This window comes from Macrobrachium nipponense, chromosome 36, assembly GCF_015104395.2.
Source record: "Macrobrachium nipponense isolate FS-2020 chromosome 36, ASM1510439v2, whole genome shotgun sequence".
NCBI lineage: Eukaryota > Metazoa > Arthropoda > Malacostraca > Decapoda > Palaemonidae > Macrobrachium > Macrobrachium nipponense.
Window position 1 is genome coordinate 31,258,062 of NC_087220.1, and position 27,925 is coordinate 31,285,986.

A 27,925-nucleotide genomic window follows, 5' to 3' on the forward strand; every position below is an offset into this window, starting at 1 on the left:
TCATTATCTTTCCCATACGTAAATTACTGGGATGCAAGTATAAATCTAACCTTACCTAGGAAAAAACCTAGGGAAAAAATAACATAGGGGCATGGCGAGAAAACCTAATCTAACCTAAGGGCATGAAAAAATATAACAGGGCATGGAAAAATCCTAACCTAACCTAATATAGGGGCATGGCGAAAAAACCTAATCAAACATAAGGGCATGAAAAAAAACATAACCTAACCTAATGTGTAACATGGCAAAGAAAAATGTAACCTAACTTAAGGACAAAAAAAAGAAAAAAAAAATCGCGTACCCTAGGGGCATGGCAAAAAACCCCAATGTAACCTAACCAAACTTAGGGGCATGGCAAAAAACCCCAACGTAACCTACCCTAACTTGAGGGCATAAAAAAAACCTAACCTAACCTAGGGGCTTGGCAAAAAACCCTAACATAACCTAACCTAGCTTGGGGCATGGAAAAAAAACCTAACCTAACCTCGTGACATGAAGAAGAAGAAGAAAAAAAAAACTAACCTATCCTAGGGGCAGGGCAAAAAATCCTAACCTAACCTAACCTAGGGGCATTGCAAAACAGCAAGGCTGGTGCATTATTAGCATACATCTCATGAATTTGCAACCTTTACGCTTGCCACGCTGGAAATGATTGTGGAAATGACAAGATTCATCAGTTGGTCTCGTGGAGGTGACTGAGAGGAATGCGAACGTTGCAATTATTCTTAAAGAGTGTTAGTAGCGTTACTGTTCAAACCCAGATCTCCAATGGTGCGTTTTTTTCATTAATGGTAAACCAGTGTTGAAGCGTGGAGTAATGTTAAATATTTTTGTGCCCCTGGCCTAAGTATATGTACAGCTTTTGAATATTAAATAGTAATGGAAAGTCTGCTTTTAGCTTAGCGTGTTCTGTATTAGGTAAACTGAATGGGCCACAGAATGGTTTGCCGTTCCTTCAAAAAAGATGTCTCGGCGCACTCTGTTAAACTTGGGTGATTTTGTGTTAAATTTTCGAAAGAAATGCTAGACGAACGTAAGATATGCAAGATTTTGCCATGTTAAAAATAGTAGCCAAGTAATTACTGATGTATTTCCATCCATGGTGAACGTCTATCCAAGTCTTCCTAGTCTATAGTACGACCAAAATCAAAATGCATGGTATATGAATTATATCGAACTAGAACTTGTCCCAGAAATTATATCGAACTAGAATTTGTCCCAGAAATTATATTGAACTAGAATTTGCCCCAGAAATTATATTTAACTAGAATTTGTCCCAGAAATTATATCGAACTAGAATTTGTCCCAGAAATTATATTGAACTAGAATTTGTCCCAGAAATTATATCGAACTAGAATTTGTCCCAGAAATTATATTGAACTAGAATCTGTCCCAGAAATTATATCGAACTAGAATTTGTCCCAGAAATCATATCGAACTAGAATTTGTCCCAGAAATTATATTGAACTAGAATTTGTCCCAGAAATTATATCGAACAAGAATTTGTCCCAGAAATTATACTGAACTAGAATTCGTCCCAGAAATTATATTGAACTAGAATTTGTCCCTGAAATCATATCGATATGAATTTGTCCCAGAAATAATATCGAACTAGAATTTGTCCCAGAAATTACATTGAACTAGAATTTGTCCCAGAAATTATATTGAACTAGAATTTGTTCCAGAAATTACATTGAACTAGAATTTGTCCCAGAAATGATATCGAACAAGAATTTGTCCCAGAAATTATATTGAACTAGAATTCGTCCCAGAAATTATATTGAACTAGAATTTATCCCTGAAATCATATCGAACTAGAATTTATCTCAGAAATTATATCGAACTAGAATTTGTCCCATAAATTATATCGAACTAGAATTTGTCGCAGAAATTATATCGAACTAGAATTCGTCCCAGAAATTATACTGAACTAGAATTTGACCCAGAAATTATATCGAATTAGAATTTGTCCCAGAAATTATATCGACCTAGAATTCGTCCCAGAAATTATACTGAACTAGAATTTGACCCAGAAATTATATTGAACTAGAATTTGTACCAGAAATGATATCGAACAAGAATTTGTCCCAGAAATTATATTGAACTAGAATTCGTCCCAGAAATTATATTGAACTAGAATTTGTCCCAGAAATAATATCGAACTAGAATTTGTCCCAGAAATTACATTGAACTAGAATTTGCCCCAGAAATTATATTGAACTAGAATTTGTCCCAGAAATTATATCGAACAAGAATTTGTCCCAGAAATCATATCGAACTAGATTTTGTCCCAGAAATTATATCTAACTAGAATTTGTCCCAGAAATCATATCGAACTAGAATTTATCTCAGAAATTATATCGAACTAGAATTTGTCCCATAAATTATATCGAACTAGAATTTGTCGCAGAAATTATATCGAACTAGAATTCGTCCCAGAAATTATACTGAACTAGAATTTGACCCAGAAATGATATCGAATTAGAATTTGTCCCAGAAATTATATCGAACTAGAATTCGTCCCAGAAATTAAATTGGACTAGAATTCCTCCCAGAAATTACATTGAACTAGAATTTGACCCAGAAATTATATCGAACTAGAATTCGTCCCAGAAATTAAATTGGACTAGAATTCCTCCCAGAAATTACATTGAACTAGAATTTGACCCAGAAATTATATCGAACTAGAATGTGACTCAGAAATTATATCGAACTAGAATTTGTGCCAGAAATTATACCTAACTAGAATTCGTCCCAGAAATTATACTGAACTAGAATTTGTCCCAGATATTATGCTTAATTAGAATTTATCCCAGAAATTATTATTTTCAACTAAAAAGTCCTATTAATTTTTGTTACCAGATGATTAAAAAAAGCTGATATTCGTCGTAAACGTGGCATTGTTTTTGAATCTACTTTATGGCCAAGACAACAACTAGATAATATGTTATTCAATGTCCTTCTTCATAGACGATATTGGAAGCCTTTGAATTCTTTTTCCAAGGAATAATTTAAGAACTGGTTTTATTTAGCAGCAGTAGTTCCTAGCTGGACGAGTGGTTTTCGCGCTCGGCTGCCAATCCGGTGGTCCGAAGTTCGAATACCGGCTTGGCCAACGCGAAATCAGAGGAATTTATTTCTGGTGATAGAAATTCATTTGTTGTATAAGTGTGGTTCGGATCCCACAATAAGCTGTAGGTCCCGTTGCTAGGTGACCAATTGGTTCCTAGCCACGTAAAAATATCTAATCCTTCGGGCCAGCCCTAGGAGAGCTGTTAATCAGCTCAGTGGTCTGGTAAAACTAAGATATACTTTAACTTATTTAGCAGCAGTTAGGCTTTAATTTGCTAACATTACAATTGTTTGTCAAGGATTTGCGAGGGATGTTTTAAAAGTTTTATTTTTTTTTTTTTTCTGTAATTAAACACTATTGTGCCGGCTTTGTCCGTGCGTCCCCACATTTTCTGTCCTCCCACAAATCTCAAAAAAAGACTAAGGCTAGAGTACTGTAAATTGGTGTGTTGCTCATCCACCCTCCAATCATCAAACATACCAAATTGCAGCCCTCTAGCCTCAGTAGTTTTTATTCTATTTAAGGTAAAAGTTAGCCATAACGGTGCGCCTGACAACGCTATAGGGCAGGCCACTATACGGCAGAGGTTAAAATTTCGTGGGCCGCGGCTCATACAGCATTATACTGAGACCTCCGAGAGATAGATCTATTTTCGGTGGTCTTGATTATACGACGTAGTGGCTGTACAGTACACTCGATTACGCCGAAAAAACCTCGGCGCATTTTATACTTGTTCGTTCTGCATATACCCGCTCTTCCAAAAAGAGGCGTTTCTCTATTGTGTTGTGGGATATTTTGATTCATCTTTTTTTATTGTTTATCTTGGATATTTACAAGCTTTTTTGTTAGAAGGACTCAACCAGTTTTTGTTAGAGAAATATTTGGTTAAGATGATCCATTGGTCCTGATCTAGATTCCTTAATCACAGTGAAAGACTGATTTTTTTTATTTTTTTATTTTCAGGGACGTCGATCATACAAAAAAAATAGTGACCTATCAATTAATATATATAAATTTGTATACATATAAATTTTATATATATATATATATATATATATATAATATATATAATCATGTATGCATGTATGAATATAGCATAAATTTTAAGGTGTTTTCCATTAATTATTCACAAGGTGCCAAACCATTAAGATTTTTGCCGATAATTACATGGGGGTAGTGATAATAGTAATTGGTAACACAAGATTAACACTTTTTTGGCATTTCATTCCCCATTTTTGCTGTTCTATGTAGTTTTCATTTTATTTAAGGTCAAAGTTATCCATTATCATACTTCTGGCAGCACTATAGGTACCGACAAATTAGGCTGCATCGGACCGTGGTTGAGTTTCATGGGCCGTGGCTGAGTCCACCAACTGACAAAAAACTCGTTGCTTCGGCGCTTTTGTCACTTGTTATTCTACCCATTGATATGAACCAATGATACTACTTAAAGAGAAATTGAAGTGTGTAATACTGAGCGTAAGTGCCTCAGTGGCGTGGTTGTATGGTGTTGGCGTCCCACCTCGGTGGTCGCGAGTTCGATTCTCGGCCATTCCATTGAGGAGTGAGAGATGTGTAGATTTCTGGTGATAGAAGTTCACTCTCGACGTGGTTCGGAAGTCACGTAAAGCCGTTGGTCCCGTTGCTGAATAACCACTGGTTCCATGCAACGTATGAAAACACCATACAAAGAAGCAATACTGAGCGTCACTGTATCGCAACGAAGAGGAAGAGATGCTGAGGAATTTGCGAAGGTCCTTTGAAGGACAGAAAAAGAGTCAAGTTTCGTGCATCTGGGTCATGATAATTGTGTCCGAAGTCTTCGAGAACATTGTCACATGGATTGGAATCTTATAATGCATAGGAGCTATCGTGTAGTTGTTGTTGTTATTGTTGTTGTCGTGTCGTATATATAATTCATATATGACGGAAACTGTCTTAAAACTGGACCCCAGAGGTCATCAATTCCTCGTCAAGTGGATTTCTTGAAAGGAATTCAAAATTGCCAATATGATGGCCTTACATATTTTATGGTACTTTCTGAATGGTCAACAACATACGCTCTCCTACCGTCATCCATCCTTAGCAGGAAAATTAAATTTGCTAGTTATTATTATTATTATTATTATTATTATTATTATTATTATTGAGATGGCGTGTATAATCGTTACGACATAGCCCATGTTAATTGTAACTTGCACTGACCAGAGGATAGCGATATATAGTAGGATGGTACGTTGCTGAATGCTTATGGTATGCCTCTCTCTCTCTCTCTCTCTCTCTCTCTCTCTCTCTCTCTCTCTCTCTCTCTCTCTCTCTCTCTCTCTCTCTCAAAAAGTGATGTGTGACATGACATGCATCCCAAAATATATCTCCACCGATCTCAAAAGGCATATTTCATGTCTACTTAAAACAAATTCTCTCTCTCTCTCTCTCTCTCTCTCTCTCTCTCTCTCTCTCTCTCTCTCTCTCTCTCTCTCTAGTAGTAGTCATCTTGCTTGGTGAGACGTTCCTGGTCGAAGTCAGATTAATCAACAAATATCACAAGTTTAACATACGTCTAGAATTTGAGAAATATCTAGAATTGTTCGTGAAACTCGGTGATAAGATTAGTGTGGAAATAGTAGGATAAAGCGTCTTCTAAGTTAGTTTATCAAGTGAAATACTGTAAATCAGAACAAGATGGCAGTAAGCTCCAACTGCGGAAAAAAATGGCGAGATTTAGCTTGCTTGGCAGATTCGCAATACGATGAGGTAGCAGGAAGGGAACTGGCATTTCTGATCTATGAAATCAGCAACAGTCCTAACCAAAAAGATACAAAATCATTCATAGATATATTAGAAGGATACAATCCTTCAAACTGAACAAATCAAATGAAAACATCTTGAAAATAATTGAAGAAGTTCCAAATAAAATCCAAGTGGTAAAGAGACTCATAAAGAAAATATACATAAACCAACATATTCCGACAAAGAAAATGAATAAAGTGAACCTTGTGAATATCCTAATTGATGCATTAGGAAAAAGAATGCCAAAAGCATGTAAACTGTGTAAGGTGTGGTATAGCAGTTAATCCACAAAACCTAATCAGAAAATGTGCTGCATGCAACATCCGACCCATCCACAGTGTGCTGAGGTAATGCAAGATATGAGAAAAGACACAAGAATTTCTTGCTCAACATGTCTTACCATGGATAGACAATGTTATTAAATCAAGATTGAATGTACAAATAGTTGAGGATGAAGAAGAAGAAGAAGAGGAAGAAGAAGAAGAAGAAGAGGAAAACGTAAGAGAAGTAAACAAAACTGAAATGACAGAAAAAGATAAGGAAAACAAAGAACAAGATAAAAGTATGGATGCAGAGATACTCATTGATACTACATATGAGGCTATAAAGCAGCATACCTACGAGAAATAAATTACGATATGACAGCACAAAAGAAAATGCCGAAGAGGCTCTACCCAGATCTACACAATGACGGAAAGAGGAAAAAATATACAAAAAAGACAAAGTCTGCAACCTTTTGAAAAGAGGGAATTGCAGATATGGAGAAAAAAATGTTACTACAAACATCCTAAGGTATGTCACAACTATGAAATATATGGTAAATGTGCATACTTAGATGGATATGAGGATGATTGCAGAGATCTACATCCAAAAATATGCAAAAACCTAAAAAGAAGGAAAAGGATGTAAGTTCGACAAAAAAACAAATGTAAAATATATGCACCTGTAGCCATGAAAAATAATCAAATAAATAACCAATCAAGCAATAAAATCCAAAATAAGAAAGAAACAAAAATAAAGAGAGGATGAAAGAATATCAGGTAAAAGAAAAAAGCAAGCCATCAACGAGATATGCAGAGGTGCCAGCAAAAAATTTCAATGCATCAGCTTCCAAGATTCTACTCAAAAGAGATAACTAACTGTTTTTATTATGCAAGGGGATATTGCAGATATGGAGAAAATTGCAGATTCAGACACAAAATGAATAATTATGATGAAGGAAGAACAAATATTATGGAAAAGTTGGATTTTTTAATGTCAGAATTTCTGGAAATGAAAAAAAGAACAACATACCAGAACAGGAAAGAGACATGGGAAAATCCTTATTATTACCAATATTAAATGAAGGAGAAAACACGCAAACCATCATAGTGATGAATGCGCAGGGTTTAGTTACGAGTAACTCAAAAAGAAAAATAGAGTACTTAGAAGAACTAACCCCAAATTGAAAAGAAAATAGATATAATGAATATAAGTGAAACCTGGTGTTCCCAAATAGACTGGGAATGATGATCAAATAAAAGGGTTTCAAACTTATAGATCAGATAGAAAAAATAGGAATCAAGGGGGAACCGCAATATATGGGAAAGACAAAAAACAAGGAAAAATATATGAGAAATATAGTAACTCAGAATGTGAACTAATAGCGGTAGAATTTGAATCTGAAAAATTAATGAACATAGTAATATATAGACCTCCTAATACTAAAGAGTTTGACTTAATAATAGAAAAATTGGATGATATATGTAGAAATCACAAGGACTGGACTATTCTCCTATCTGGAGACTTCAACTTTCCTTTCGTAGACTGGAAAGAACGAATAGGAGATTGTGGATGTACTTATACATATAAAAAAGAGAGTAATAGTAGTGCAGAAGATAAGAGGCAATTCGAAAAGCTATTAGATATGCTACTAGAATACAACATTCAACAAATAAATCACCTGCCAACAAGAAAGGAAAATACTTTAGACCTAGTATTTGTGAACGAGATGAATTATGTTAAAGAAATAATAGTTTATAATGCGAGTATTTCAGACCATAAATGTCATAGAATTAACAGTCCATTCCAAAGCAAGTGAAAACAGAGATAAGCAAGAAATGAAAAAGTGGAAGGATATGGAAAATACAACTTCTACAGTTAAAATATAAATGGTCAGAAATAAATGAAGAATTAAACAAAGATTGGGATAATATTTTCGTAAGTGATGACATAAGGTAAATACGGAGATATTATATAAAATATTAGAGAAAATAGTGGATAAATATATACCGAAGAAGAAAAGTAAACATCAGTCATGCATACCAAGAGACAGAAGGATCTTGTTCCAGAAAATCAGAAAGTGGAAAAAAGGTCTAGCAAAAAAAAAAAAAATGCATGGAAAGTTATAGAACTAAAAAGTAAGATAGAAAATGCAGAACAAAAGATTATACAATCAAAAGAAAATGAAAAACGGGACTTGGAAGAAAAAACCCTATTAAATATCAAGCAAAATCCCAAACTATTTAACTCATAGCGAAGAAGATGAATAAAAGAAGAATAGAAATAGGCCCTCTAAGAATTGAAGGGAAGATTAACGAATGAAAAAAAGGAAATTTGCAACATACTGGCAGAACGATATAAGAGAGAATTCACCCCTAGAATAGATAATGAAGATAATGATATAGAAGTAAGGGATGAAAATAGTGAATATTTAGCTGACATAGATATTAATGAAGCTGATATTGGTGCAGGCTATTAATGAAATTAAAAATGGAGCTGCTGCAGGGCCTGATGGAATTCCTGCTATTTTGTTAAAGAAAGTAGTTCATTCTATCGCAAAGCCACTTGCAATATTATTAAGACAAAGTGTAGATACAGGCAAGATTTATGATGAGCACAAATTAGCATATATTACCCCTACTTTCAAAAGTGGATCAAGACTAGATGCAAGTAATTATAGGCCTGTGAGGTCTAACATCACATATTATGAAAGTGTATGAAAGGGTAATGAAGAAAAATATTATGAACATTTAATAAAAAAATAATTGTTTAATAAAGGACACATGGTTTCGTACCGGAAAAAAGTACACAAACCCAACTGTTAGTCCACCGTGAGAACATATTCAAAAATATGAAAAGCGGAAATGAAACAGATGTGGTTTATTTAGACTTTGCAAAAAGCTTTTGATAAAGTAGACCATAATATATTAGCGAAGAAAATTAGAAAAAACATATCGTGGATAAAGTAGGAAGATGGTTAAAAGAATTTTTACACAACAGAAACAGATAGTTATTGCAAACGACGAGAAATCGATGAAGCCAGGTAATATCCGGTGTGCCGCAAGGTACGGTGTAGCTGCAATACTGTTTGTTATTATGATTGAAGACATAGACAATAATGTTAAGGATTCGGTAGTGAGTAGTTTATTTCGCAGATGACACAAGAATAAGTAGAGAAATTACTTGTGATGAAGATAGGAAACGCTCTACAAAGAGACCTTAACAAAGTATATGATTGGGCAGAGGTAAATAGGATGGTATTTAACTCTGATAAATTTGAATCAATAAATTATGGAGACAGAGAAAAAAAGCTATATGCATATAAGGGACCTAATAATGAGACAATCACAAATAAGGAAGCAGTTAAAGACCTTGGTGTGATGATGAATAGGAACATGTTATGCAATGATCAAATAGCAACTCTGTTTGGCAAAATGTAAAGCAAAAATGGGAATGTTGTTACGGCACTTCAAAACAAGAAAAGCTGAACACATGATTATGCTTTATAAAACATATGTTCGTAGTCCACTTGAATATTGCAATATGATATGGTACCCACACTATCAAAAGGATATTGCACAAATAGAGAGTGTACAAAGGTCCTTTACAGCTAGAATAGAAGAAGTTAAAGACCTTGACTACTGGGAAAGACTACAATTCTTAAAATTGATATAGTCTAGAAAGGAGAAGAGAACGCTACATGATAATTCAGGCATGGAAACAATAGAAGGAATAGCAGAAAATATCATGGAACTAAAAATATCAGAAAGAGCAAGCAGAGTAGATTAATAGTGCCCAAAACTCTCCAAACAGGAAAAAACCAAATAAGGAAAGCACACAGGACATTAATCCATACGCACCAGCATCGATAATGCAGCGTCTATTCAATGCGTTTGCCAGCTCATCTGAGGAATATATCAGGAGTGAGCGTAGATGTGTTTAAGAATAAGCTCGACAAATATCTAAACTGCATCCCAGACCATCCAAGATTGGAAGATGCAAAATATACCGGAAGATGTACTAGCAACTCTCTGGTAGACATTAGAGGTGCCTCACACTGAGGGACCTGGGGCAACCCGAACAAGATGTAAGGTCTGTAAGGTAAGGTCTCTCTCTTAAGGGTCCATTTCCCTAATGGCAGTCGTCATTGTTGCCTCATGTCTACGATTTCAGTGTGGCCTCTCCCATTGAGAGAGAGAGAGAGAGAGAGAGAGAGAGAGAGAGCCTCCCTCTCTTCCCCTCTCCCTTATCTCAACCCATTCACTGGCGCTGTATAAACAAAATTAATAAATTCTCAAGTCCTCCCGTGAACTGGTCTCTTTACAGAGGGGAAGAGGAACAAGAAGAAGAAAAAGAAATAGGAGGCTCCTCTTGGTGTGAGAAATATTTCTCTCTCTCTCTCTCTCTCTCTCTCTCTCTCTCTTCTAAGCACAGGAAGTTATTGACAATCGTTGTCCAGAATTTCATTTTTGCTTAAGTGGAACTTTTTAGTGATCTCCATTTCAAGCAATTTTATCTAAATGTATTTTTTTATCTGAAATTAAAAAGTATGATATATATGTGTATATATATATATATATATATATATATATATATATATATATATATATTTTCAAAATATGTATATGTAAATATCCCCCCAAATATACAAATATATAGGTATAGAGATATACAAATATACCTACGTTTTAGATAAAAAAAAATTATGCTTATACACATTTATATACACAGTATATATATTTTATTATACCTTCATATTAGGCAAAAAAATTATATAGATACACATTTATATATATTTTAAATGTATATACATAAATACATGCATACACACATACACCTACACTTTTATCTACACTTTTCATTGGTTTTATGAGAAAGTTCTCAAGTGGGCTCTTTTGTTGTGCTTTTTGTTCCTTCTTTAAAATGTGTTTTTTTATGTATGAATTTAGCAGAACACTTGCTAACAGAAGGTGTAATAATCTAAGTGGAAATCTACTCAAATACGACAATAAAATTTCACTTTGTTGTGGTATATACAAGTGACTCAGGGTTACTGTTACGTCCTTTGGATGTTAGAAATGACGCATCCAGTATTTCGGATTTTTTTTTTAATACAGATGAAGGACAAGGCTTATTTTTAGCGTTCTGTATAAACTAGCGAGATGGCTTTTTGTCTGTCCGTGCGCACTTTTTTGTACGCCCTCAGATCTTACAAAACTACTGAGGCTGGAGGGCTGCAAATTGGTATGCTGGTCATCCACCTTCCAATCATCAAACATACCAAATTGCAGCCCTCTAGCGTCAGTAGCTTTAATTCTATTTTAGGTTAAAGTTAGCCAAAGTTTCATACGCTGTACTGAACACTCGATTGTTTGTTCCGTTTTCTATATCACAGAACAAACTTTCTGAAATGTAATTTATTTCCTTTGTGTTTTTCGTTTTCGTTTCCATTACTGTAATTTCCTGGTTACTTTTTCCATCACGGAACCCACAAATTGGAAAGAGAAATAGCATAATTTTGTGCAATTGGTATGCTGGTCTTCCACCCTCCAATCATCAAACATACCAAATTGCAGCCCTCTAGCGTCAGTAGTTTTTAATTCTATTGTAGGTTAAAGTTAGCCAAAGTTTCATACAGCATTATACGCTGTACGGAACACTCGATTGTTTGTTTCGTTTTCTATATCACAGAACAAACTTTCTGAAATGTAATTTATTTCCTTTGTGTTTTTCGTTTTCGTTTCCATTACTGTAATTTCCTGGTTACTTTTTCCATCACGGAACCCACAAATTGGAAAGAGAAATAGCATAATTTGTGAATTGTTAAATGTCAATTGTTCTATTGCTATATTCATTATAACTTTATGCTCATATGATATATGTAGAGTCTGGGTATCACTGGTAATGCAGTCAGCGTATTTGCTTGGCAGTTCACTTCGGAATTCTCGTTACTACAAATAATATAATATAATAAATAGTTTTTTTAATTAATCAGAGCTTTCCACAAACGAATAGAGTAAAGTTGTTATGGGTGGGGTTATCTCCAAGAACCCCTTAATATTTACATAGGTGAATCCCATCTCTAAAAATTTCTTTAACATTCTTAAAAGCTTCAAGAGAACATTTCTAAAAACTTCAAGAGAACATTTCTCAAAGCTTCTAGGGAACATTTCTTAAAGCTTCAAAAGAACATTTCTAAAAACTTCAAGAGAACATTTCTGAAAACTTCAAGAGAACATTTCTAAAAACCTTCAAGAGAACATTTCTGAAAACTTGAAGAGACCACTTCTAAAAACTTCAAGAGAATTTCTAAAAACTTCAAGAGAATTTCTAAAAGCTTCAAGAGAACATTTCTCAAAGCTTCAAGAGAACATTTCTAAAAACTTCAAGAGTTGAGCATTTCAAAAACCTTCAAGAGAACATTTCTGAAAACTTCAAGAGAATTTCTAAAAGCTTCAGGAGAGCATTCCTAAAAACTTGAAACTTCAAGAGTCGAGCGTTTCTTAAACCTTCAAGAAACCATTTTTGAAAACTTCAAGAGAACGCTACAAAAAAACTAGAACATTCTTAAGAGAATATTTTCCCACACTCGGTTGTCCCTCTGCTTTTCTTCTTCTTCTTCTTCTTCTTCTTCTTCTTCTTCTCCTCTCCTCTTTCGAGTGAGCGCAATGGAGACATCAAGGAACAATTAAGACTTTAAAGAGAGAGGCGGCAATTAGGACCAGTGGGTGGGGGGGGAAGTTAGGGGGTAGGCAGGCCCTGGCGTCGATTAAGCCGTGATCAGAGCCAGTGACGTCTGCGATAAGAGTTAAGAAGCTTTGGAGAGAGAGAGAGAGAGAGAAAGAGAGAGAGAGAGAGAGAGAGAGAGAGAGAGTTTCACAAAGGTTTCGAATTGTGAGTAAATGCGTACATACACACACTTACAGACATATATATATATATATATATATATATATATATATATATATATGTATATATATATATATATATATATATATCTATATATATATTAGTAGTCTGATGATGGATCTGATCTGGGTTCTGCTGAGTGGGTATTTCTGTAATTCATGAAGAAACTTCATAACAATTTAATTTCCTTCTCGGGTCATGTCGTGAATTTAACTTATAGTGCCTTGCTTTATAGCTAATTAACATTTATATGCTCAGAAAGGCTGTTGCCTCTTGCGTCACAATTTCCATCTCGCTTCTATACAGATAATGTTTTGGGGGCGGGGCATCAGCAGTCAGCTGATTTTGACAGTCATTCATATTTTGCGAGATACGCAATCATCCCTCTTCTGGTCCCTCGAGTCTGTATTTACTGGACAGAATTTCCATGACGCGAAGAGATAAGCCCAGTTGCATTGGTCAGAATTATTATTCCCTGATAATTGAAGTCTACAGACAATTCACACTTTTTTTCTACTTCTTTATTCCTGAAATTGAGCTGGAATAGTTGCCGTTTCGTCTCTTTTGGTTTCCCTTGTCTGGACGTCAATGTAATTTTCCATCAGTTGTGATCTTGGAACTTTCCACCTCATGCGTTAGTCATATTTTATTTATTTATTTATTTATTTATTTTTTATTTTATTTTATTTTGTTTTAATTATTTATCCATTTATTTATTTTTCACAAAACATCAAATCTCATTCAAGAGATCTGGTCATTATTCAAGGAATCAACGATCTAGAATAGAGATAATTCATTTAGAGTCCAGCTTCTTCTATCGGGCGATCAGATTGGAGGAATGTTGGGGGGGGGAGGGGGGGGGAGGGGGGGGGGAGTCGTTCCGCTTTGAATAGACGAACTGTATATATATCATCACACCAAATGACAACAGGGAGTCCAGACAGGATTTACCTAATTAAAAAAAATAGATAAAAAAGCTTTTATTAAATTGCACTAAAAAGCAAATACTAATTTTTTTGTAGACATTATTAATTATAAGAAATTCCTGCAGTGCCTTAAAAAATCATTATATAATTTTTAGTGCACTTAATAAAAGCGTGTTTAGCATTTTTTTTTCATTATTTTTTATTTTATGATTTTTAGTTTTATAACCGATTTATGATTATAACTAAAAAAAATGAATGTCGAAAGATTGACAAATTCCGTAGAGCTATTAACTTATTCTGCCTAATCAAAGAAGTTGTGAAAAATCCGAAGAGTTTCAGACAAATCCTTAGACACTGGGAGAGGTCACTGTAGGGTCACTAGAGGTAACTGCTGGCTTACTGATCATGTAAGGTTGTATTGTCACCGGGATTGGGTCACCATGCAAAATTTCAAGTCCATAGGAGGAAGAGAAAAGGCCGAAAAGTGAATTACAAGATTTGAACCAAACAGGTGGACAGATGCAGAAGTCAAATCAAATAATAGTGTTTAATAATAATGAATCATGTGACTGTGAAAGGTGTCCCCACTGTAGCTAAACATATCATTGGGTGTCCCCACTATAGCTAAACATATCATTTGGTGTCTCCACTGTAGCTAAACATATTATTTGGTGTCCCCAACTATAGCTAAACATATTATTGGGTGTCCCCACTATAGCTAAACATATCACTTGGTGTCCCCACTGTAGCTAAACATATTATTTGGTGTCCCCCACTGTAGCTAAACATATCATTGGGTGTCCCCACTGTAGCTAAACATATCATTTGGTGTCCCCACTGTAGCTAAACATATCATTGGGTGTCCCCACTATAGCTAAACATATCACTTGGTGTCTCCACTGTAGCTAAACATATCATTTGGTGTCCCCACTGTAGCTATATATATCATTGGGTGTCCCCACTGTAGCTAAACATATCATTTGGTGTCCCCACTGTAGCTAAATATATCATTTGGTGTCCCCACTGTAGCTAAATATATCATTTGGTGTCCCCACTGTAGCTAAACATATCATTTGGTGTCCCCACTGTAGCTAAATATCATATGGGTGTCCCCACTGTAGCTAAACATATCATTTGGTGTCCCCACTGTAGCTAAACATATCATTTGGTGTCCCCACTGTAGCTAAACATATCATTTGGTGTCCCCACTGTAGCTATATATATCATTGGGTGTCTCCACCGTAGCTCAACATATCATTTGGTGTCCCCACCGCAGCTAAACTTATCATTGGGTGTCCCCACTGTAGCTAAACATATCATTTGGTGTGCCCACTGTAGCTAAATATATGATTGGGTGTCCTGTCCTCACTGTAGCTAAGCTTATTATTTGGTGTCCCCACTGTAGCTAAACATATCATGTAGTGTTCCCATTGTAGCTAAACATATCATTTGGTGCTCCCACTGTAGCTAAACATATAATTTGGTGCCCCACTGTAACTAAACACATGATTTGGTATCCCCACTGTAGTTAAACATATTTCCTTAATATATTGTGATAGTTGTGGTATGAAGTGCAGCTATTCAATTTTTAACTTGCGTTTTGTCCCGCGAATTATTATTATTATTATTATTATTATTATTATTATTATTATTATTATTATTATTATTATTATTCCTTCATTATCAAAACTAGAACTGTAAACCCATATAACTAAAAATATGTTTTTCATGTTCAATTTTAAATCTCATTAATGATATTACCGGATTGCCAACTCTCTCTCTCTCTCTCTCGGTCTCACTCTCTCTCTCTCTCTCTTCCTTCTCTTCGATCTCTTCTCTCTCTCGTCTCTCTCTCTCTCTCTCCTCATCTCTCTGGCTCTCCAAATCAGTCGAAAGCAGACCTCTTCAATATAAGATCGATGACCTCGTTTCCTTTAGAGTAAATGTCTGTTGTATGTTGTTTTTGACTGAGGTGGCCTTATGCCAGCACGGGCTCTTGTTTGTTAATTAGAATCAGTTATTTAAGCAAAAAAAAAAAAACTATAACTTCTTTCCCCTCAGCGTTCTTCGGAAGCAAGTGGAACCATCGAGAGAGAGAGAGAGAGAGAGATCCCCGGAACAAGATGCTCCAAATATCTCTCTTACTTGCCGTCTAGATAAGAAACGGCTTACGTTCCCTCCACGAGAGTCCATCTTAGCTATATATGAGTATTTGATGATTCCCAATAACGACCGGGGATGCGGCGTTGTGACCGCCCCTACGGCCGTGTGACCCAAGGGCGTTTATCCCCGACCGCGACCTTAGGCGTTGGGGAAATACTCGGGCGGCGACGGTCGTTGGGAATATGACCCTTAACGCCATCGGGGCGTAAGGTGCGGTTTCCCGTAGCAGCCGCTGAATAATAAGCACGAAATTAATCAGGGTCATATCTGGCGAGGCAATCTCTGTGTAGTAGTGCCTCAGGGGTCGTATCTAGTAGTCCTTTTTATCGGAATAATTCGGTAAAAACGAATTCGGGACTTAATCACCGGCCAACAAATGGCCGACAATTAGCTAATAGCAAATGGTGGTAGTCCGAGGAGGAGGAGGAGGAGGAGTCGGTGGGAACAGCGTTCCTATTGTTCGGGAATGGGGGAGGCTATAATGAGCCGTTGAAGAAATGGGATGATTCTTACAGGTCTTGAGTTTGGATACATAAATATGATATATATGTAGTTATGTATTTATCTGTAACACACACACACACACACACACACACACACACACACACACACACATATATATATATATATATATATATATATATATATATATATATATATATATATATATATATGAGAGAGAGAGAGAGAGAGATTTACAACGAGTGATGACGGTGAATATCCGCAGTCGATATCGCTGGTGCTACCGATTGGATGCTCAATTTCTCGCCAGTGCAGTGATATCGTTTGTGGAATCTATATATATGTATATGTATATATATATAATATATATATATATATATATATATATATATATATATAATATATATATATAGATTTTATTTGCCTCACTCTGTTTAGTATGAATTGGTGCTGCGATTACTGCAAGAGTAAGGAATTTGGTTGATAGAATAATGTAGCTTCTACTTAAATCCTTTGGTTGTCCATATTACAGTTAATCTAGCGACCTGCTAATGCCAGTGATTATAATTTTAAAAAAATTTGATACAGCAGCACTTCTTAGATGCTTGTTGAACTTCCCAGTTATTTCCAGATTTTTCGTTTTATGGAAAAATAATAAAAAAAAACTATTGAGATGGCTATTTGTCTGTCCGTCCGCACTTTTCCTGTCCGCCCTCAGATCTTAAAAACTACTGAGGCTAGAGGGCTGCAAATTGGTATGTTGACCATCCACCCTCCAATTATCAAACATACCAAATTGCAGCCCTCTAGCATCAGCTGTTTTAGTTTTATTTAAGGTTAAAGCTAGCCATAATCGTGCGTCTGGCAATGCTATAGGAAAGGCCACCACCGGGCAGTGTTTGAAAGCTTCATGGGCCACGGGCCATAGAGCCTTATATACCCTGTACAGAAACCTCGATTGCTCCGACGAAACTTTGGCACTTTTTTTTTAATTTGTTTTTATTCGTTATTATAATTAACTAAGATAAATTCTAAGGCAATTGACTGCGAAGAGGTGAAAGAAGCCATAAATATCATGATGGGATACCATAGAAAAATAAAATAAAACAATAAATAAATAAAAGAAATTAAAAATTACACAGTTCCTGTACCACAGCGGATCGAATTCTGTCACTTTGCAGGCGAAGAAGCCTCCAGTTGCGTCATATTTCAACTGACTCGGTTTATGTTTATTATTGGGGTTGCAAATATGTAAACTGTAAAGCACAGTTTTACACAAATATTGGGGATTTTACAAAGATTATATATATATAGTATATATATATATATATATATATATATATATAGATATATATATATATATATAATATATATATATATATATATCTATATATATATATATATATATATATATATATATATAATATATATATATCCGTTAAACATTCGCTAGGGAGTTCTCAGACTGGCTGCCATCAGTTCTAAGTTATTATTATTATTATTATTATTATTGTTAGTGTTATTGTTTTATTGTATTATTATCGAGGTACAGTATCCCTCTGCTAAGATCTACAGCCTATAGTTGGAGGGTTGGTCTTTAGAATGTTATATTTCATAAAAAAATAAAAGCGCAGGTGATATACGAGAAACGCAATGAAAATTTTAGACATTATGAGCGTAATTTGTTAATTACCGTACATCGTGAAGGGGTGTAAAAAAAAAAAAAACAAAAAAAAAAAAAGAAACATTGCCTAATGACAAGAGCAATTAGAAATAATGATGATTAGGGTTAATGGCAATCGAGGGTTGAGCGGTCTTGAAGTTATTAGCTGCTGCCGATAAGCTGAAGGCTCAGGGACAGGAAGTGACGTCACAGTCCGCCATTTTATTTAGACTGAGGACTCATTTGTTTACTTTCAGGGTCCCGCGCTCGCGTTAGATTTTTCGCGCGTGATTTTGACCTTGTGTTTTTTGTTTTGTTTTTTTGGGGTTTTTTGGGGAGGGAAGGTGGGCCGGGGGTAGGGGGCGGATGTTGACTGTTGTTTAGGGGGTCGCTAGGTCATTTCTTATGTTCCACAATGCGCAAAAATGTCGTCTACAGTAGTTATATGGATTCAGAAGCTTTTCTGCCTTAGAGCTATCCGATTGGACGAGTAATAAATGAAAAAATTGCAGGCATTACTGAAGGGTCTTCCTTACGCCCTTAGCTGCAACCTCTTTCATTTCCTTTTACTGTACCTCCGTTCATATTCGCCATCTTCCATCTGACTTTCCTTAACCCTCTCCTAACAATAGATTCATGGAGCAACTGCTTTGAGGTTTTCCTCCTGTTACACCTTTCAGACCCATGATGGTCCATTTCCGTTTAAGCGCTGAATGACCTCATAGGTCCCCAGCGCTTGGCCATTGACCGAGGTTCTGTATTCTATTCTATTCTAAATGAAAAGACGCTGAAAGGATGGTAAGAAGAACCCTGAGGAATTATCTGGAACAGAACTCGAAAGAGTGGAATGTTACCAAATACTACGATGACATAATGCCCGTGGATGAAAGAACTGACTTATTGTGTAAATGTTGGCTGTTGATTAGTAGTTGGAGGGGTATATATATATATATATATATATATATATATATATATATGATCCCTCTCTATTTTGGAGTCACTATTCTCGTTTAACATCTTACGAATATTTCACATTATTGCTGAATTCTCTCCACTATTTAAGATTTGTGCAAATGCGCACACGCACAGATGTTCACATAAACGTATATCTAAAGCATCTATATTTCTATCTATCTTTATATTAAGAGAGGGACAGAAAGAGAAACTTCCTATATACAGGGCGTCCATAAAGTCCCAGTACCATTCTGAGCAATAAATGCTTGTAATGATACTGGGACTGTATGGACACCCTGTATATTTAAATATACAGAAACGAAATCAATCAGTCTTATCTGTCAATCTGCATTCAACTGTTGATACCAAACGTCACGCGGCGCCATGGACACCCTATATACTTAAATGTACAAAAACGACATCAATCAGTCTTATCTGTCAATCTGCATTCACCATTTGATACCAAACGTCACGCGCCATTTGCGATCACAACAAGAATGCATTCAGGCGCTCATCACCTACCAGACACCTACGAAACATTACAGCAGAAGCCTCGATCAGATAGATACGTCGACTTTCGACGCTGATATCGGGGTGTGAGACCGGATGTACACCTTGAGGACGCTAACTTTATTTAAGAATTATTAACGCTCAAACCAGCCTGCAAATGCTTTCAAGAACGGAGTTTATTTAAGGCAGGATGGCAGTGACTGCGATATCTGTGCGCGTATCTGTTCGGGGGAGTTGGAATATAATTAAACTCGTTTTCGGTTTTTAGTTTTTTTTTTGGGGGGGGGGGAAAGAAAACGATTGTTCTGGCTTTGTCTGTCTGCCCGCACTTCTTTTTTTTTTCTGTCCGCCCTCGGATCTTACAAATTCCCGAGGCTAGAGCGCTGCAAATTGGTCTGTTGATCATCCACCATCCGGTCATCAAACCCACCAAATTGCAGCCTTCTAGCCTCAGGAGTTTTTATTCCATTTAAGGTAAAATTTATCCCATAATCGTGCATCTGGCAACGATATAGGACAGGCCACCACTTCTTCGGCGCATTTTTTACTTGTGTGTTTGTGGGCGTGATGTCCTTGGTTAAGTATGTGTTTTCAAAAGGAAATACAAACGTACATTTGTCTCTATTTCATATGCGAGGAGATATACTCTTTAATTCTGTCCCTGAATAGTATATATTTATAATCTTATCGGACAGCCTTCCAGGCTAATCGTAATTGTACCTCTTTTCTTTCACGTCCTCATCCGTGGCTACCTCAGTCATCCACCTACAGTTCAGGAAACTGTGAAGTAGACAGATACAGGTTCTCAGCCGATCAAGGTCTTATTACGGGTTTTGGAAGAGATAAGAAGTACGTGAGGTCGGCCGCCGCACATAATATGGTTGATTGTTGAAAATCTGGTTAAATTGGCTTTCATAAGCGTTTATATGTATCTGCGTAGATGGGCGATGAATTTCAGTACAATAGATTTATTGGGGAAATTTTGAAACAAGTTAACCCCCTCGCAGCCGCCCCTTAAAAAAGTCTTTGTAACTATTTAACAACTATATAGAGCGTAAGTTAAAAAAAATAAATAAATAAATAAAATAAAGACTTTGTAACTTTAAATTTGCCGTTTGGTTTACGCAAATGTTGTCCTTCCTTCTGTTTAATTATTGTCAAATAAGGTATTCAGGGGAAGTCAGTGAAGTCTGAGAGCGAATCTTGAAACTAAATTATGGCAAATTTGACGGATGCCAAAATGTAGTTAAACCTAATCCTAAGCGACCTCTGGCTACAGGATCCCGTAAGGGGCAGCTTCGTCGGTGCACCTCTTGGATAGCACTGTAGGCATTACTTAAGGTTATTGGCAGCGTCCCTTCCTAAGGCCCCTAGCTGCATCCCTTTTCATTCCTTGTACCTTTACCTCCGTTCATATTATCTCTCATCCTTCTTGCCATCCACTCTTTCCTAACAATTGATTCATAGCGTAACTGCTTTGAGGTTTTCCTCCTGTTACACCTTTCAATCAAACCTGCCCTACCCTCAGTTTCCTTTCCAGCGGCGAATGACCTCACAGTTCCTAGCGCTTGGCCTTGGTTCTAAACTCAGTATTCCATTCCACTCTGGGTTACAGGGGAACGTTACAGATGTAACTTATCTCTCTGTAATATGAACACGAATGCGAGTAAGTTTCTCAGCTGAACTAATAAGATGATGGTGGTTATTTGTACTTCCTCGAATGACTTGGGCGATGCCCCTGTTATCTCTTTGTCTCGTTTCTGGAGTCGAAGAAGTGGTCTCGTTTTCATGGACGGGTCTGCCAGGTATCGAGGAAGGAAGCTCGTTAGATTCAGCAGTAATTTTCGTTGGAGGAAATTGTTCTTGTAATATTGTCCTAGATCAGTGGTTTCATTTAGCTTCCCTGCTGGGAGATCCTTGATACTGTTTGACGTAACATAACGCACTTTTTAGGTGTCAGGGACTTTCCTTATTTTTAAAAAAAAATTTATTTATTTATTTTTTTGTGTGTAGCATGTATTTTTTCAGGTGTCATGATTTTTTCCCCCATTTTTTCGCATAACGTACTTTTTCCGTGTGTCAGGAACTTTTTTTTTATATATATATATATATATTTTTTTTTTTCGCGGAACGTGTATTTGTTCAGGTCGGTAACTTCTTTTTCGTAACATGTTTGACTTTTTTTTAGGTGTCTGGTTTATTTTTTCCTTTGAAGTTTGTAAGTCATAGAGTGGGTTGTTTTATCTCTCTCGAAACAAGCATCACGTGTACATTTTCAGCTAAGAATGATCAATTTAGTGATATTTTAACGCGTCCATATGCATTTTACAAGAGGGTAAAATTCACAGAAGCGGAGACGTCAGAAGTGGAGAAACTGCGGGTAAGGTTATGACTTCTCCCGCTTCTGACGTCGAACAAAGTCTGTCGGGCAAAGTTCGACCGTGTGGAGGACTGAGCTTTTAAAGGTTGGCTTGTATAGGTGTATTCTCCTACTTTTGTTTGCCGCGCTGTAATTTTAAGTATGTTAGACTGGTTTCTGCTAAATAGTTTTCTGACGTAACCTCATTTTGGGTTAATTTCATCAAATTTGAAAGTATCACAGCGTAGGACACCTTCAACTGACGGGGTCGGCGGCAAATTCCCGAGACCTCTGCTATTTTCATAGTATTGATCCAGCCTGAGTATTTTTGTCAAGACCCTAGGTTAGGTTAGGTTAGATTATGTCGGATTATATTGGTATTTGCCTAGATAATTGTGATCTACATAGTTAATTTGTGTGTGGGAAACTTAATGAGATTATTTATAAGAAAATTCTACGGTTAGGTTTTGCGATGTGTTTTGTTTGTTTGTTTGTCTGGTGTTTTTACGTTGCATGGAACTAGTGGTTATTCAGCAACGGGACCAACGGCTTTATACGTGACTTCCGAAAAACGTCGAGAGTGAACTTCTATCACCAGAAATACACATCTCTCACCCCTCATTGGAATGCCCGAGAATCGAAGTCGCGGCCACCGAGGTGGCAGGCCAAGACCATACCGATCTCGGTACTCGGCTACATCTTGGGGGAAATTCCGAGCTGGCACCCACAAAATATCTGAAATTCATTTGGAACAAGATGCCCACCAAAGGGGCCATTGACTAAAATTCAAAGTTCCAAAGAATATTAAGGTGTTCATTGGGAAGAAGCAAGAGGAAGTAAAGGGAAATACATAAAGAAGAGATGCAACTTATTTCAAGAGACGAAATGAATTAATAAATAGGTAAATAGATAGAAAAATATATTAAAATTCTTGAACTTCTGAAAAAGTTCCAACTGTACCACATCCTCTGGGACGCTGTTCCACCACAAAACCTAATCGCTACTGATCAGCTGCTCTCATATTCTGCTCCCAAGCACCTCAGTGGCGTGGTTGGTATGGTGGCTGCGAGTTCGATTCTCGGGCATTCCGTTGAGGGGTGAGAGATGTGTATTTCATGTGATAGAAGTTCACTCCCGACGTGGTTCGGAAGTCACGTATAAAGCTGTTGGTCCCGTTGCTGAATAACCACTGGTTCCATGCAATATAAAAACACCAAGCAAACAAACAAACAAAGAAACATATTCTGCTCCCATTTCGCGTCTTTATTCTGATAGGTGACGCTATACATAACGACTTTTTTGAGGGGTTCCTCGGACGAGTGGGTTGCGTGTTCGCCTACTGATGTGGTAGTCTGAGTTCGCTTCCCCGCTCTACCAACGCAGAATCAGATGAATTTATTTCTGGTAATTAGATTTTCATATCTCGATATGATGCGGTTCGATTCCCACAATATAAGCTGTAGGTCCCGTTGCTAGGTAACCAGTTGGTTCCTAGCCACGTACAGATAACTAATCCTTCGGGCCAGCCCTTAGGAGAGCTGTTCATCACCTCAGCAGTCTGGTTAAAATAAGATAGACTTGACTGCATATTTGATTGCCACAATATATATATATATATATATATATATATATATATATATATATATATATATATATAGATATATATATATATATATATTAATTAATTCATTATTATTACACGAGAAAAATAAAGGTTATGAGAGTCCCTCCCAGTGGAGTTAACAGACAAGCAAAGATAACACACGGCTGACGCACACAGCGTCGGTGGTTATACCTTGTCCTTGTGCTGTGCCCTGATAGCGTTCTGTCAACATGAGCACGATCGCCGTCAAGTAGAATGTTGACAGCGTATTAGGCTACGATACGTCACCATCAGACGCCTATAAGTATTATACTTTGTCGGCGCTTTCCTTTGGAGATGTTTCGCTTTCAGATCAGTTCTCTCTCTCTCTCTCTCTCTCTCTCTCTCTCTCTCTCTCTCTCTCTCTCTCATTGGTTCCAAAAGAAAACTTGTCAAAAGGGAAGTATGAGTTTTTTTGTTTTTCTTTTTTTAACAGCATAAATTTCAAAATTTGTGTAAATTGCACTAAATATGAAACTGGTTTGCATGCACGGTAGTCAGGTATAGCATTAATCAGTAATGAATAATGAAGAAGCTCTCTCTCTCTCTCTCTCTCTCTCTCTCTCTCTCTCTCTCTCTCTGTGCTCATTTCCACTGAAAAGTAAATTCGTTTCCTAAGTTAATGGTTCAGGCTTATTGGATGTCATTTTGTGATTGATTCAGAGAATGGTACCTCCGCCAAATGCATGTCACTAAATGTATCCAGCTGTAAGACATTTAAGATCAGATGAACAGCATTTGGTGAGAATGAGATTTTTCCATTAAGAAAGAAATTGTCTTGGAGTTGTCTCTGAACTGACTCCTCCAAAAAGCCAATTAACCACGAGAACATCATCTTACTATTATAATGGGCGTAATGTCTGTCCGTCCGTCTGCCACTCAATCACGGCCAAACGGCTGGTCCGATGGACATGAAACTTGGCAGGGTTATGGTGGGGACCCCTAAGATGGTTTATACTGGGGTTTCATCCTACCTCTCCCCCGCCTATGAAGGGTGGGGGTGAGAAGGGATTCCCTGAAACGAGGCAGGTTGTGCCCGTAGACTTAGTTACTTTACGAATTTGCATACATAATTTCTGTTTGCTAGTATAGTGAATGCTTTATCCTAGTGTAATCGGGAAAGCGTGTTCTTAGGCCAGCTTCAGGATTTCATGAGATCCAACATAATATATAAATTTCAATGCCCAAGATGCCTTGGTAGTTACGTTGGATCCTCTCGAAGGCTGTTGCAGATTCGTTATTATAGCCATCTAGGTCTTAATTACAGGACAGGGTCAAGAATATCCAATCCCGCATTTTCAAATATAAGGACTCATGCATCCAAATGCAAATTAATGTGGAAAAAAAGCATTTTTCAATAATAGGCACTACTAAACAATCAGCCTACTTAATTCGACCCTTGAGTCTTTATTTATCAAGCACCTCTCATCCAGGCTTAAACTCTAATGTTTCTTCGTCTCCTCTCTCTCTGGCCTAAGTGTTGTCTGGGCATGTATGAACTGTTGTGGTCACTTGACTCTTTTCCTTACCTTGAAATAGGTAGCCTTTCTCACTTATTCATGTTTTTGTTTTTATTTAAAGTTTTACATTATTTTTAGCTGAATTTTGTATTGGTTATAATTTGTACTTTTAACTTGTAATTTATCAAGTAAATTTTAATTTTATTGCAGACTGATGATGTGTTGAAGCAACATGAAACGTTTTACATATAATAAAGCATGCTTCTTAGACTGCTGTCTTCCTGGGACTCCTGAATGTTTTGTATCTACGATTTTCCTGATATATTCTATAATATACGTATATATATATATATATATATATATATATATATATATATATATATATATATATGATATATATATATATATATATATATAAGTACTTGCAAACATGCTACAATAACAGTATACGTTTGACTCACCCCGTGCAACTTGTAGTAGAGGCCGCAGGCATTGCACACTGGCTCGCCATTGTTGTTCCTCCTCCAGAGGGTGGTGTTGGTTGTTTGGCAGTTGCTGCAGGTCATGCCGCTCCTGCGGGCTGGCTGGGGCGTCGACGCCGGTGTAGGATACTGCGGGAAAAGGAAAAGGAAATAACGGAGAAGAGGAAGTTAGCGCCGTCCCTTATCCTCAACCTGCATCCTTAACCTATACACTTTTTATTAATCTTTAGTGTAAATCACAAAATATAATAGCTGGTTATTTTATTGATGAAAATACATCTGTCAGTACAAGTTTGTCCAAAAAGAGAGACAATGCCAAATAGATGCCCTCCTCCTGTAAATGAGCTTGCTAAAATCTGCGCTGTTCACGGTTATACAGATGTATAGTGTTCAATTCTACTGCAAACATCAAAACCTGATGTTTCTGATCTAAACTCCAGCAAAGATTTGGATAGCTCATTATACCAGCTTTCTACTCCGGTTTTTATATAGCAGCGGATCTTTGAGACCTACGTAAATGTTGAGGTAATCAATCAGTCTTCATTTTTTAGTATTTCATTCCCTGTCTTCATCGGCCCCTAAATTTCCTGACCCTGCATTCTTCGAATCTTTCACTCAGAAGATCATAAGTAAGACAGAAGAATGTTGCTTAAATTTAGGATACCTAAGGAAGAATTCTAATACTCCGCCAACCACAAACCCACTCTATCATTTTAGAGACACGATTCCGTAGGGAAGTAGTGCCGCCAGTGCACCTCATGTGGTGCGCTGTAGGCATTCCTTAAGGGTCTTTGCATCGTCCCTTCGGCTCCTAGCTGCTGCTACCTCTCTCGTTTCTTTTAATGTACCTCCGTTCATATTCTCTTTCTTCCATCTGACTTTCTACCCTCTCGAAAAAAATTATCTCGAGGTTTTCCTCCTGTTAAACTTTCAGACATTCTTACTATCAATTTCCCTATCACCGCTGAATGACCTCGTAGGTCCCAGCGCTTGGCCTTGGGCCTAGATTCTCAATATATACATTCTGTTCTGTTTCTACTGAATCATAGACATTTTAAGAGGCTTAGGTAACCTTCGGGTATAGCGGGTATACTTACGGGGCTGCTGACGCGTCTCTGATTACGAACATGCGGTCTGTTGATGCCGTTGGCGCGGCTGTAGAGGCCGCAGGCGTTGCACAGGTAATGGCCGCCCGAATCCCGCCTCCACAGGGGCGTCGTCACCGCCCCGCAGTTGACGCATTCCCGGGGCTCGTTGCAGTCTGGGTCACCTGGAAAGAGAGTATAACCGGGTATACGTGACAACTGGAACGTGATACGGGTGGCGAGTCTCAATTTGTCGTGAAAGGTCATACCAGTAGGAGTATTATCCGTAAGGGGGGCTAGTGCCATTAGCTCAGTGGTGTGGTCGGTATGGTCTTGGCCTGCCACCTCGGTGGCCGCGAGTTCGATTCTCGGGCATTCCATTGAGGGGTCAGAGATGTGTATTTCTAGTGATAGAAGTTCACTCTCGACCGCGGCCGGAAGTCACTTTTAAAGCCGTTGGTCCCGTTGCTGAATGACCATGCAGGTTCCATGCGACGTACAAACAAACAAAACCTCACGCGCGGTGCACTGTAGGCATTGCTTAAGGTTTCTGCAGGGGGACTAGAGTTTTTGTATGTTTCGTGTTCCTGGGATTCCTAATGTTTGTATATTTTTTTTCAATCAAGTAACTAACTAAATAACTAACTATGTTTCCAGTTCCTATAGTGTCATCTATTTGTCGATCTCTTTCTCTCTCTTTACTGGAGAGAACAGGCTACTAATTTCTTGCCATGACTGTTTGTTTGTATGGTTTTTTTTACGTTGCATGGAACCAGTGGTTATTCAGCAACGGGACCAACGGCTTTACGTGACTTCCGAGCCGCGTCGAGAGTGAACTTCTTTCACCAGAAATACACATCTCTCACTCCTCAATGGAATGGCCGAGAATCGAACCCGCGACCACGAGATAGGACGCCAGCACCATACCAACCACGCCACTGAGTTTCTTGCCATGAGTCAGTCAGTATTGCTGTGTACTTTGTCTTATCCTGAAAATGTGCTCCAAGGCGCTTTTTGAGGGATTTACACGTCGGTTGCTGCAAAGTTACATTTAGATAGATATTACTCGTTAAGAAATGCGATTAATTTCAGGTCAAGTCGTTTTTAGCAGATTTGTTCATGATGACCCTTGATGCTACTGATAGATATATCTGTTCCTTGGCCTCTGCTCTTATTAGTGATGTTT

The 27,925-nt window shown here is 37.2% G+C and overlaps 1 protein-coding gene across 3 annotated transcripts in view; it reads right to left on the minus strand.

Annotated features, from left to right (window-relative positions):
* The window catches only part of LOC135203548 (GATA-binding factor 6-B-like), a 63,192-nt gene that overhangs the window by 20,131 nt on the left and 15,136 nt on the right, over window positions 1-27,925 (minus strand). For all 3 annotated transcript variants that reach the window (XR_010311954.1, XR_010311953.1, XM_064233283.1), the window contains exons 4-5: window positions 26,752-26,924; window positions 25,634-25,783 (exon numbers count right to left, since the gene is read on the minus strand). Coding sequence is in view for 1 of the 3 variants with exons in the window: in XM_064233283.1 (XP_064089353.1) it covers window positions 25,634-25,783; window positions 26,752-26,924 (323 nt within the window). In the remaining 2 variants the exon portion in view is untranslated. The remainder of the gene's footprint in view (window positions 1-25,633; window positions 25,784-26,751; window positions 26,925-27,925) is intronic.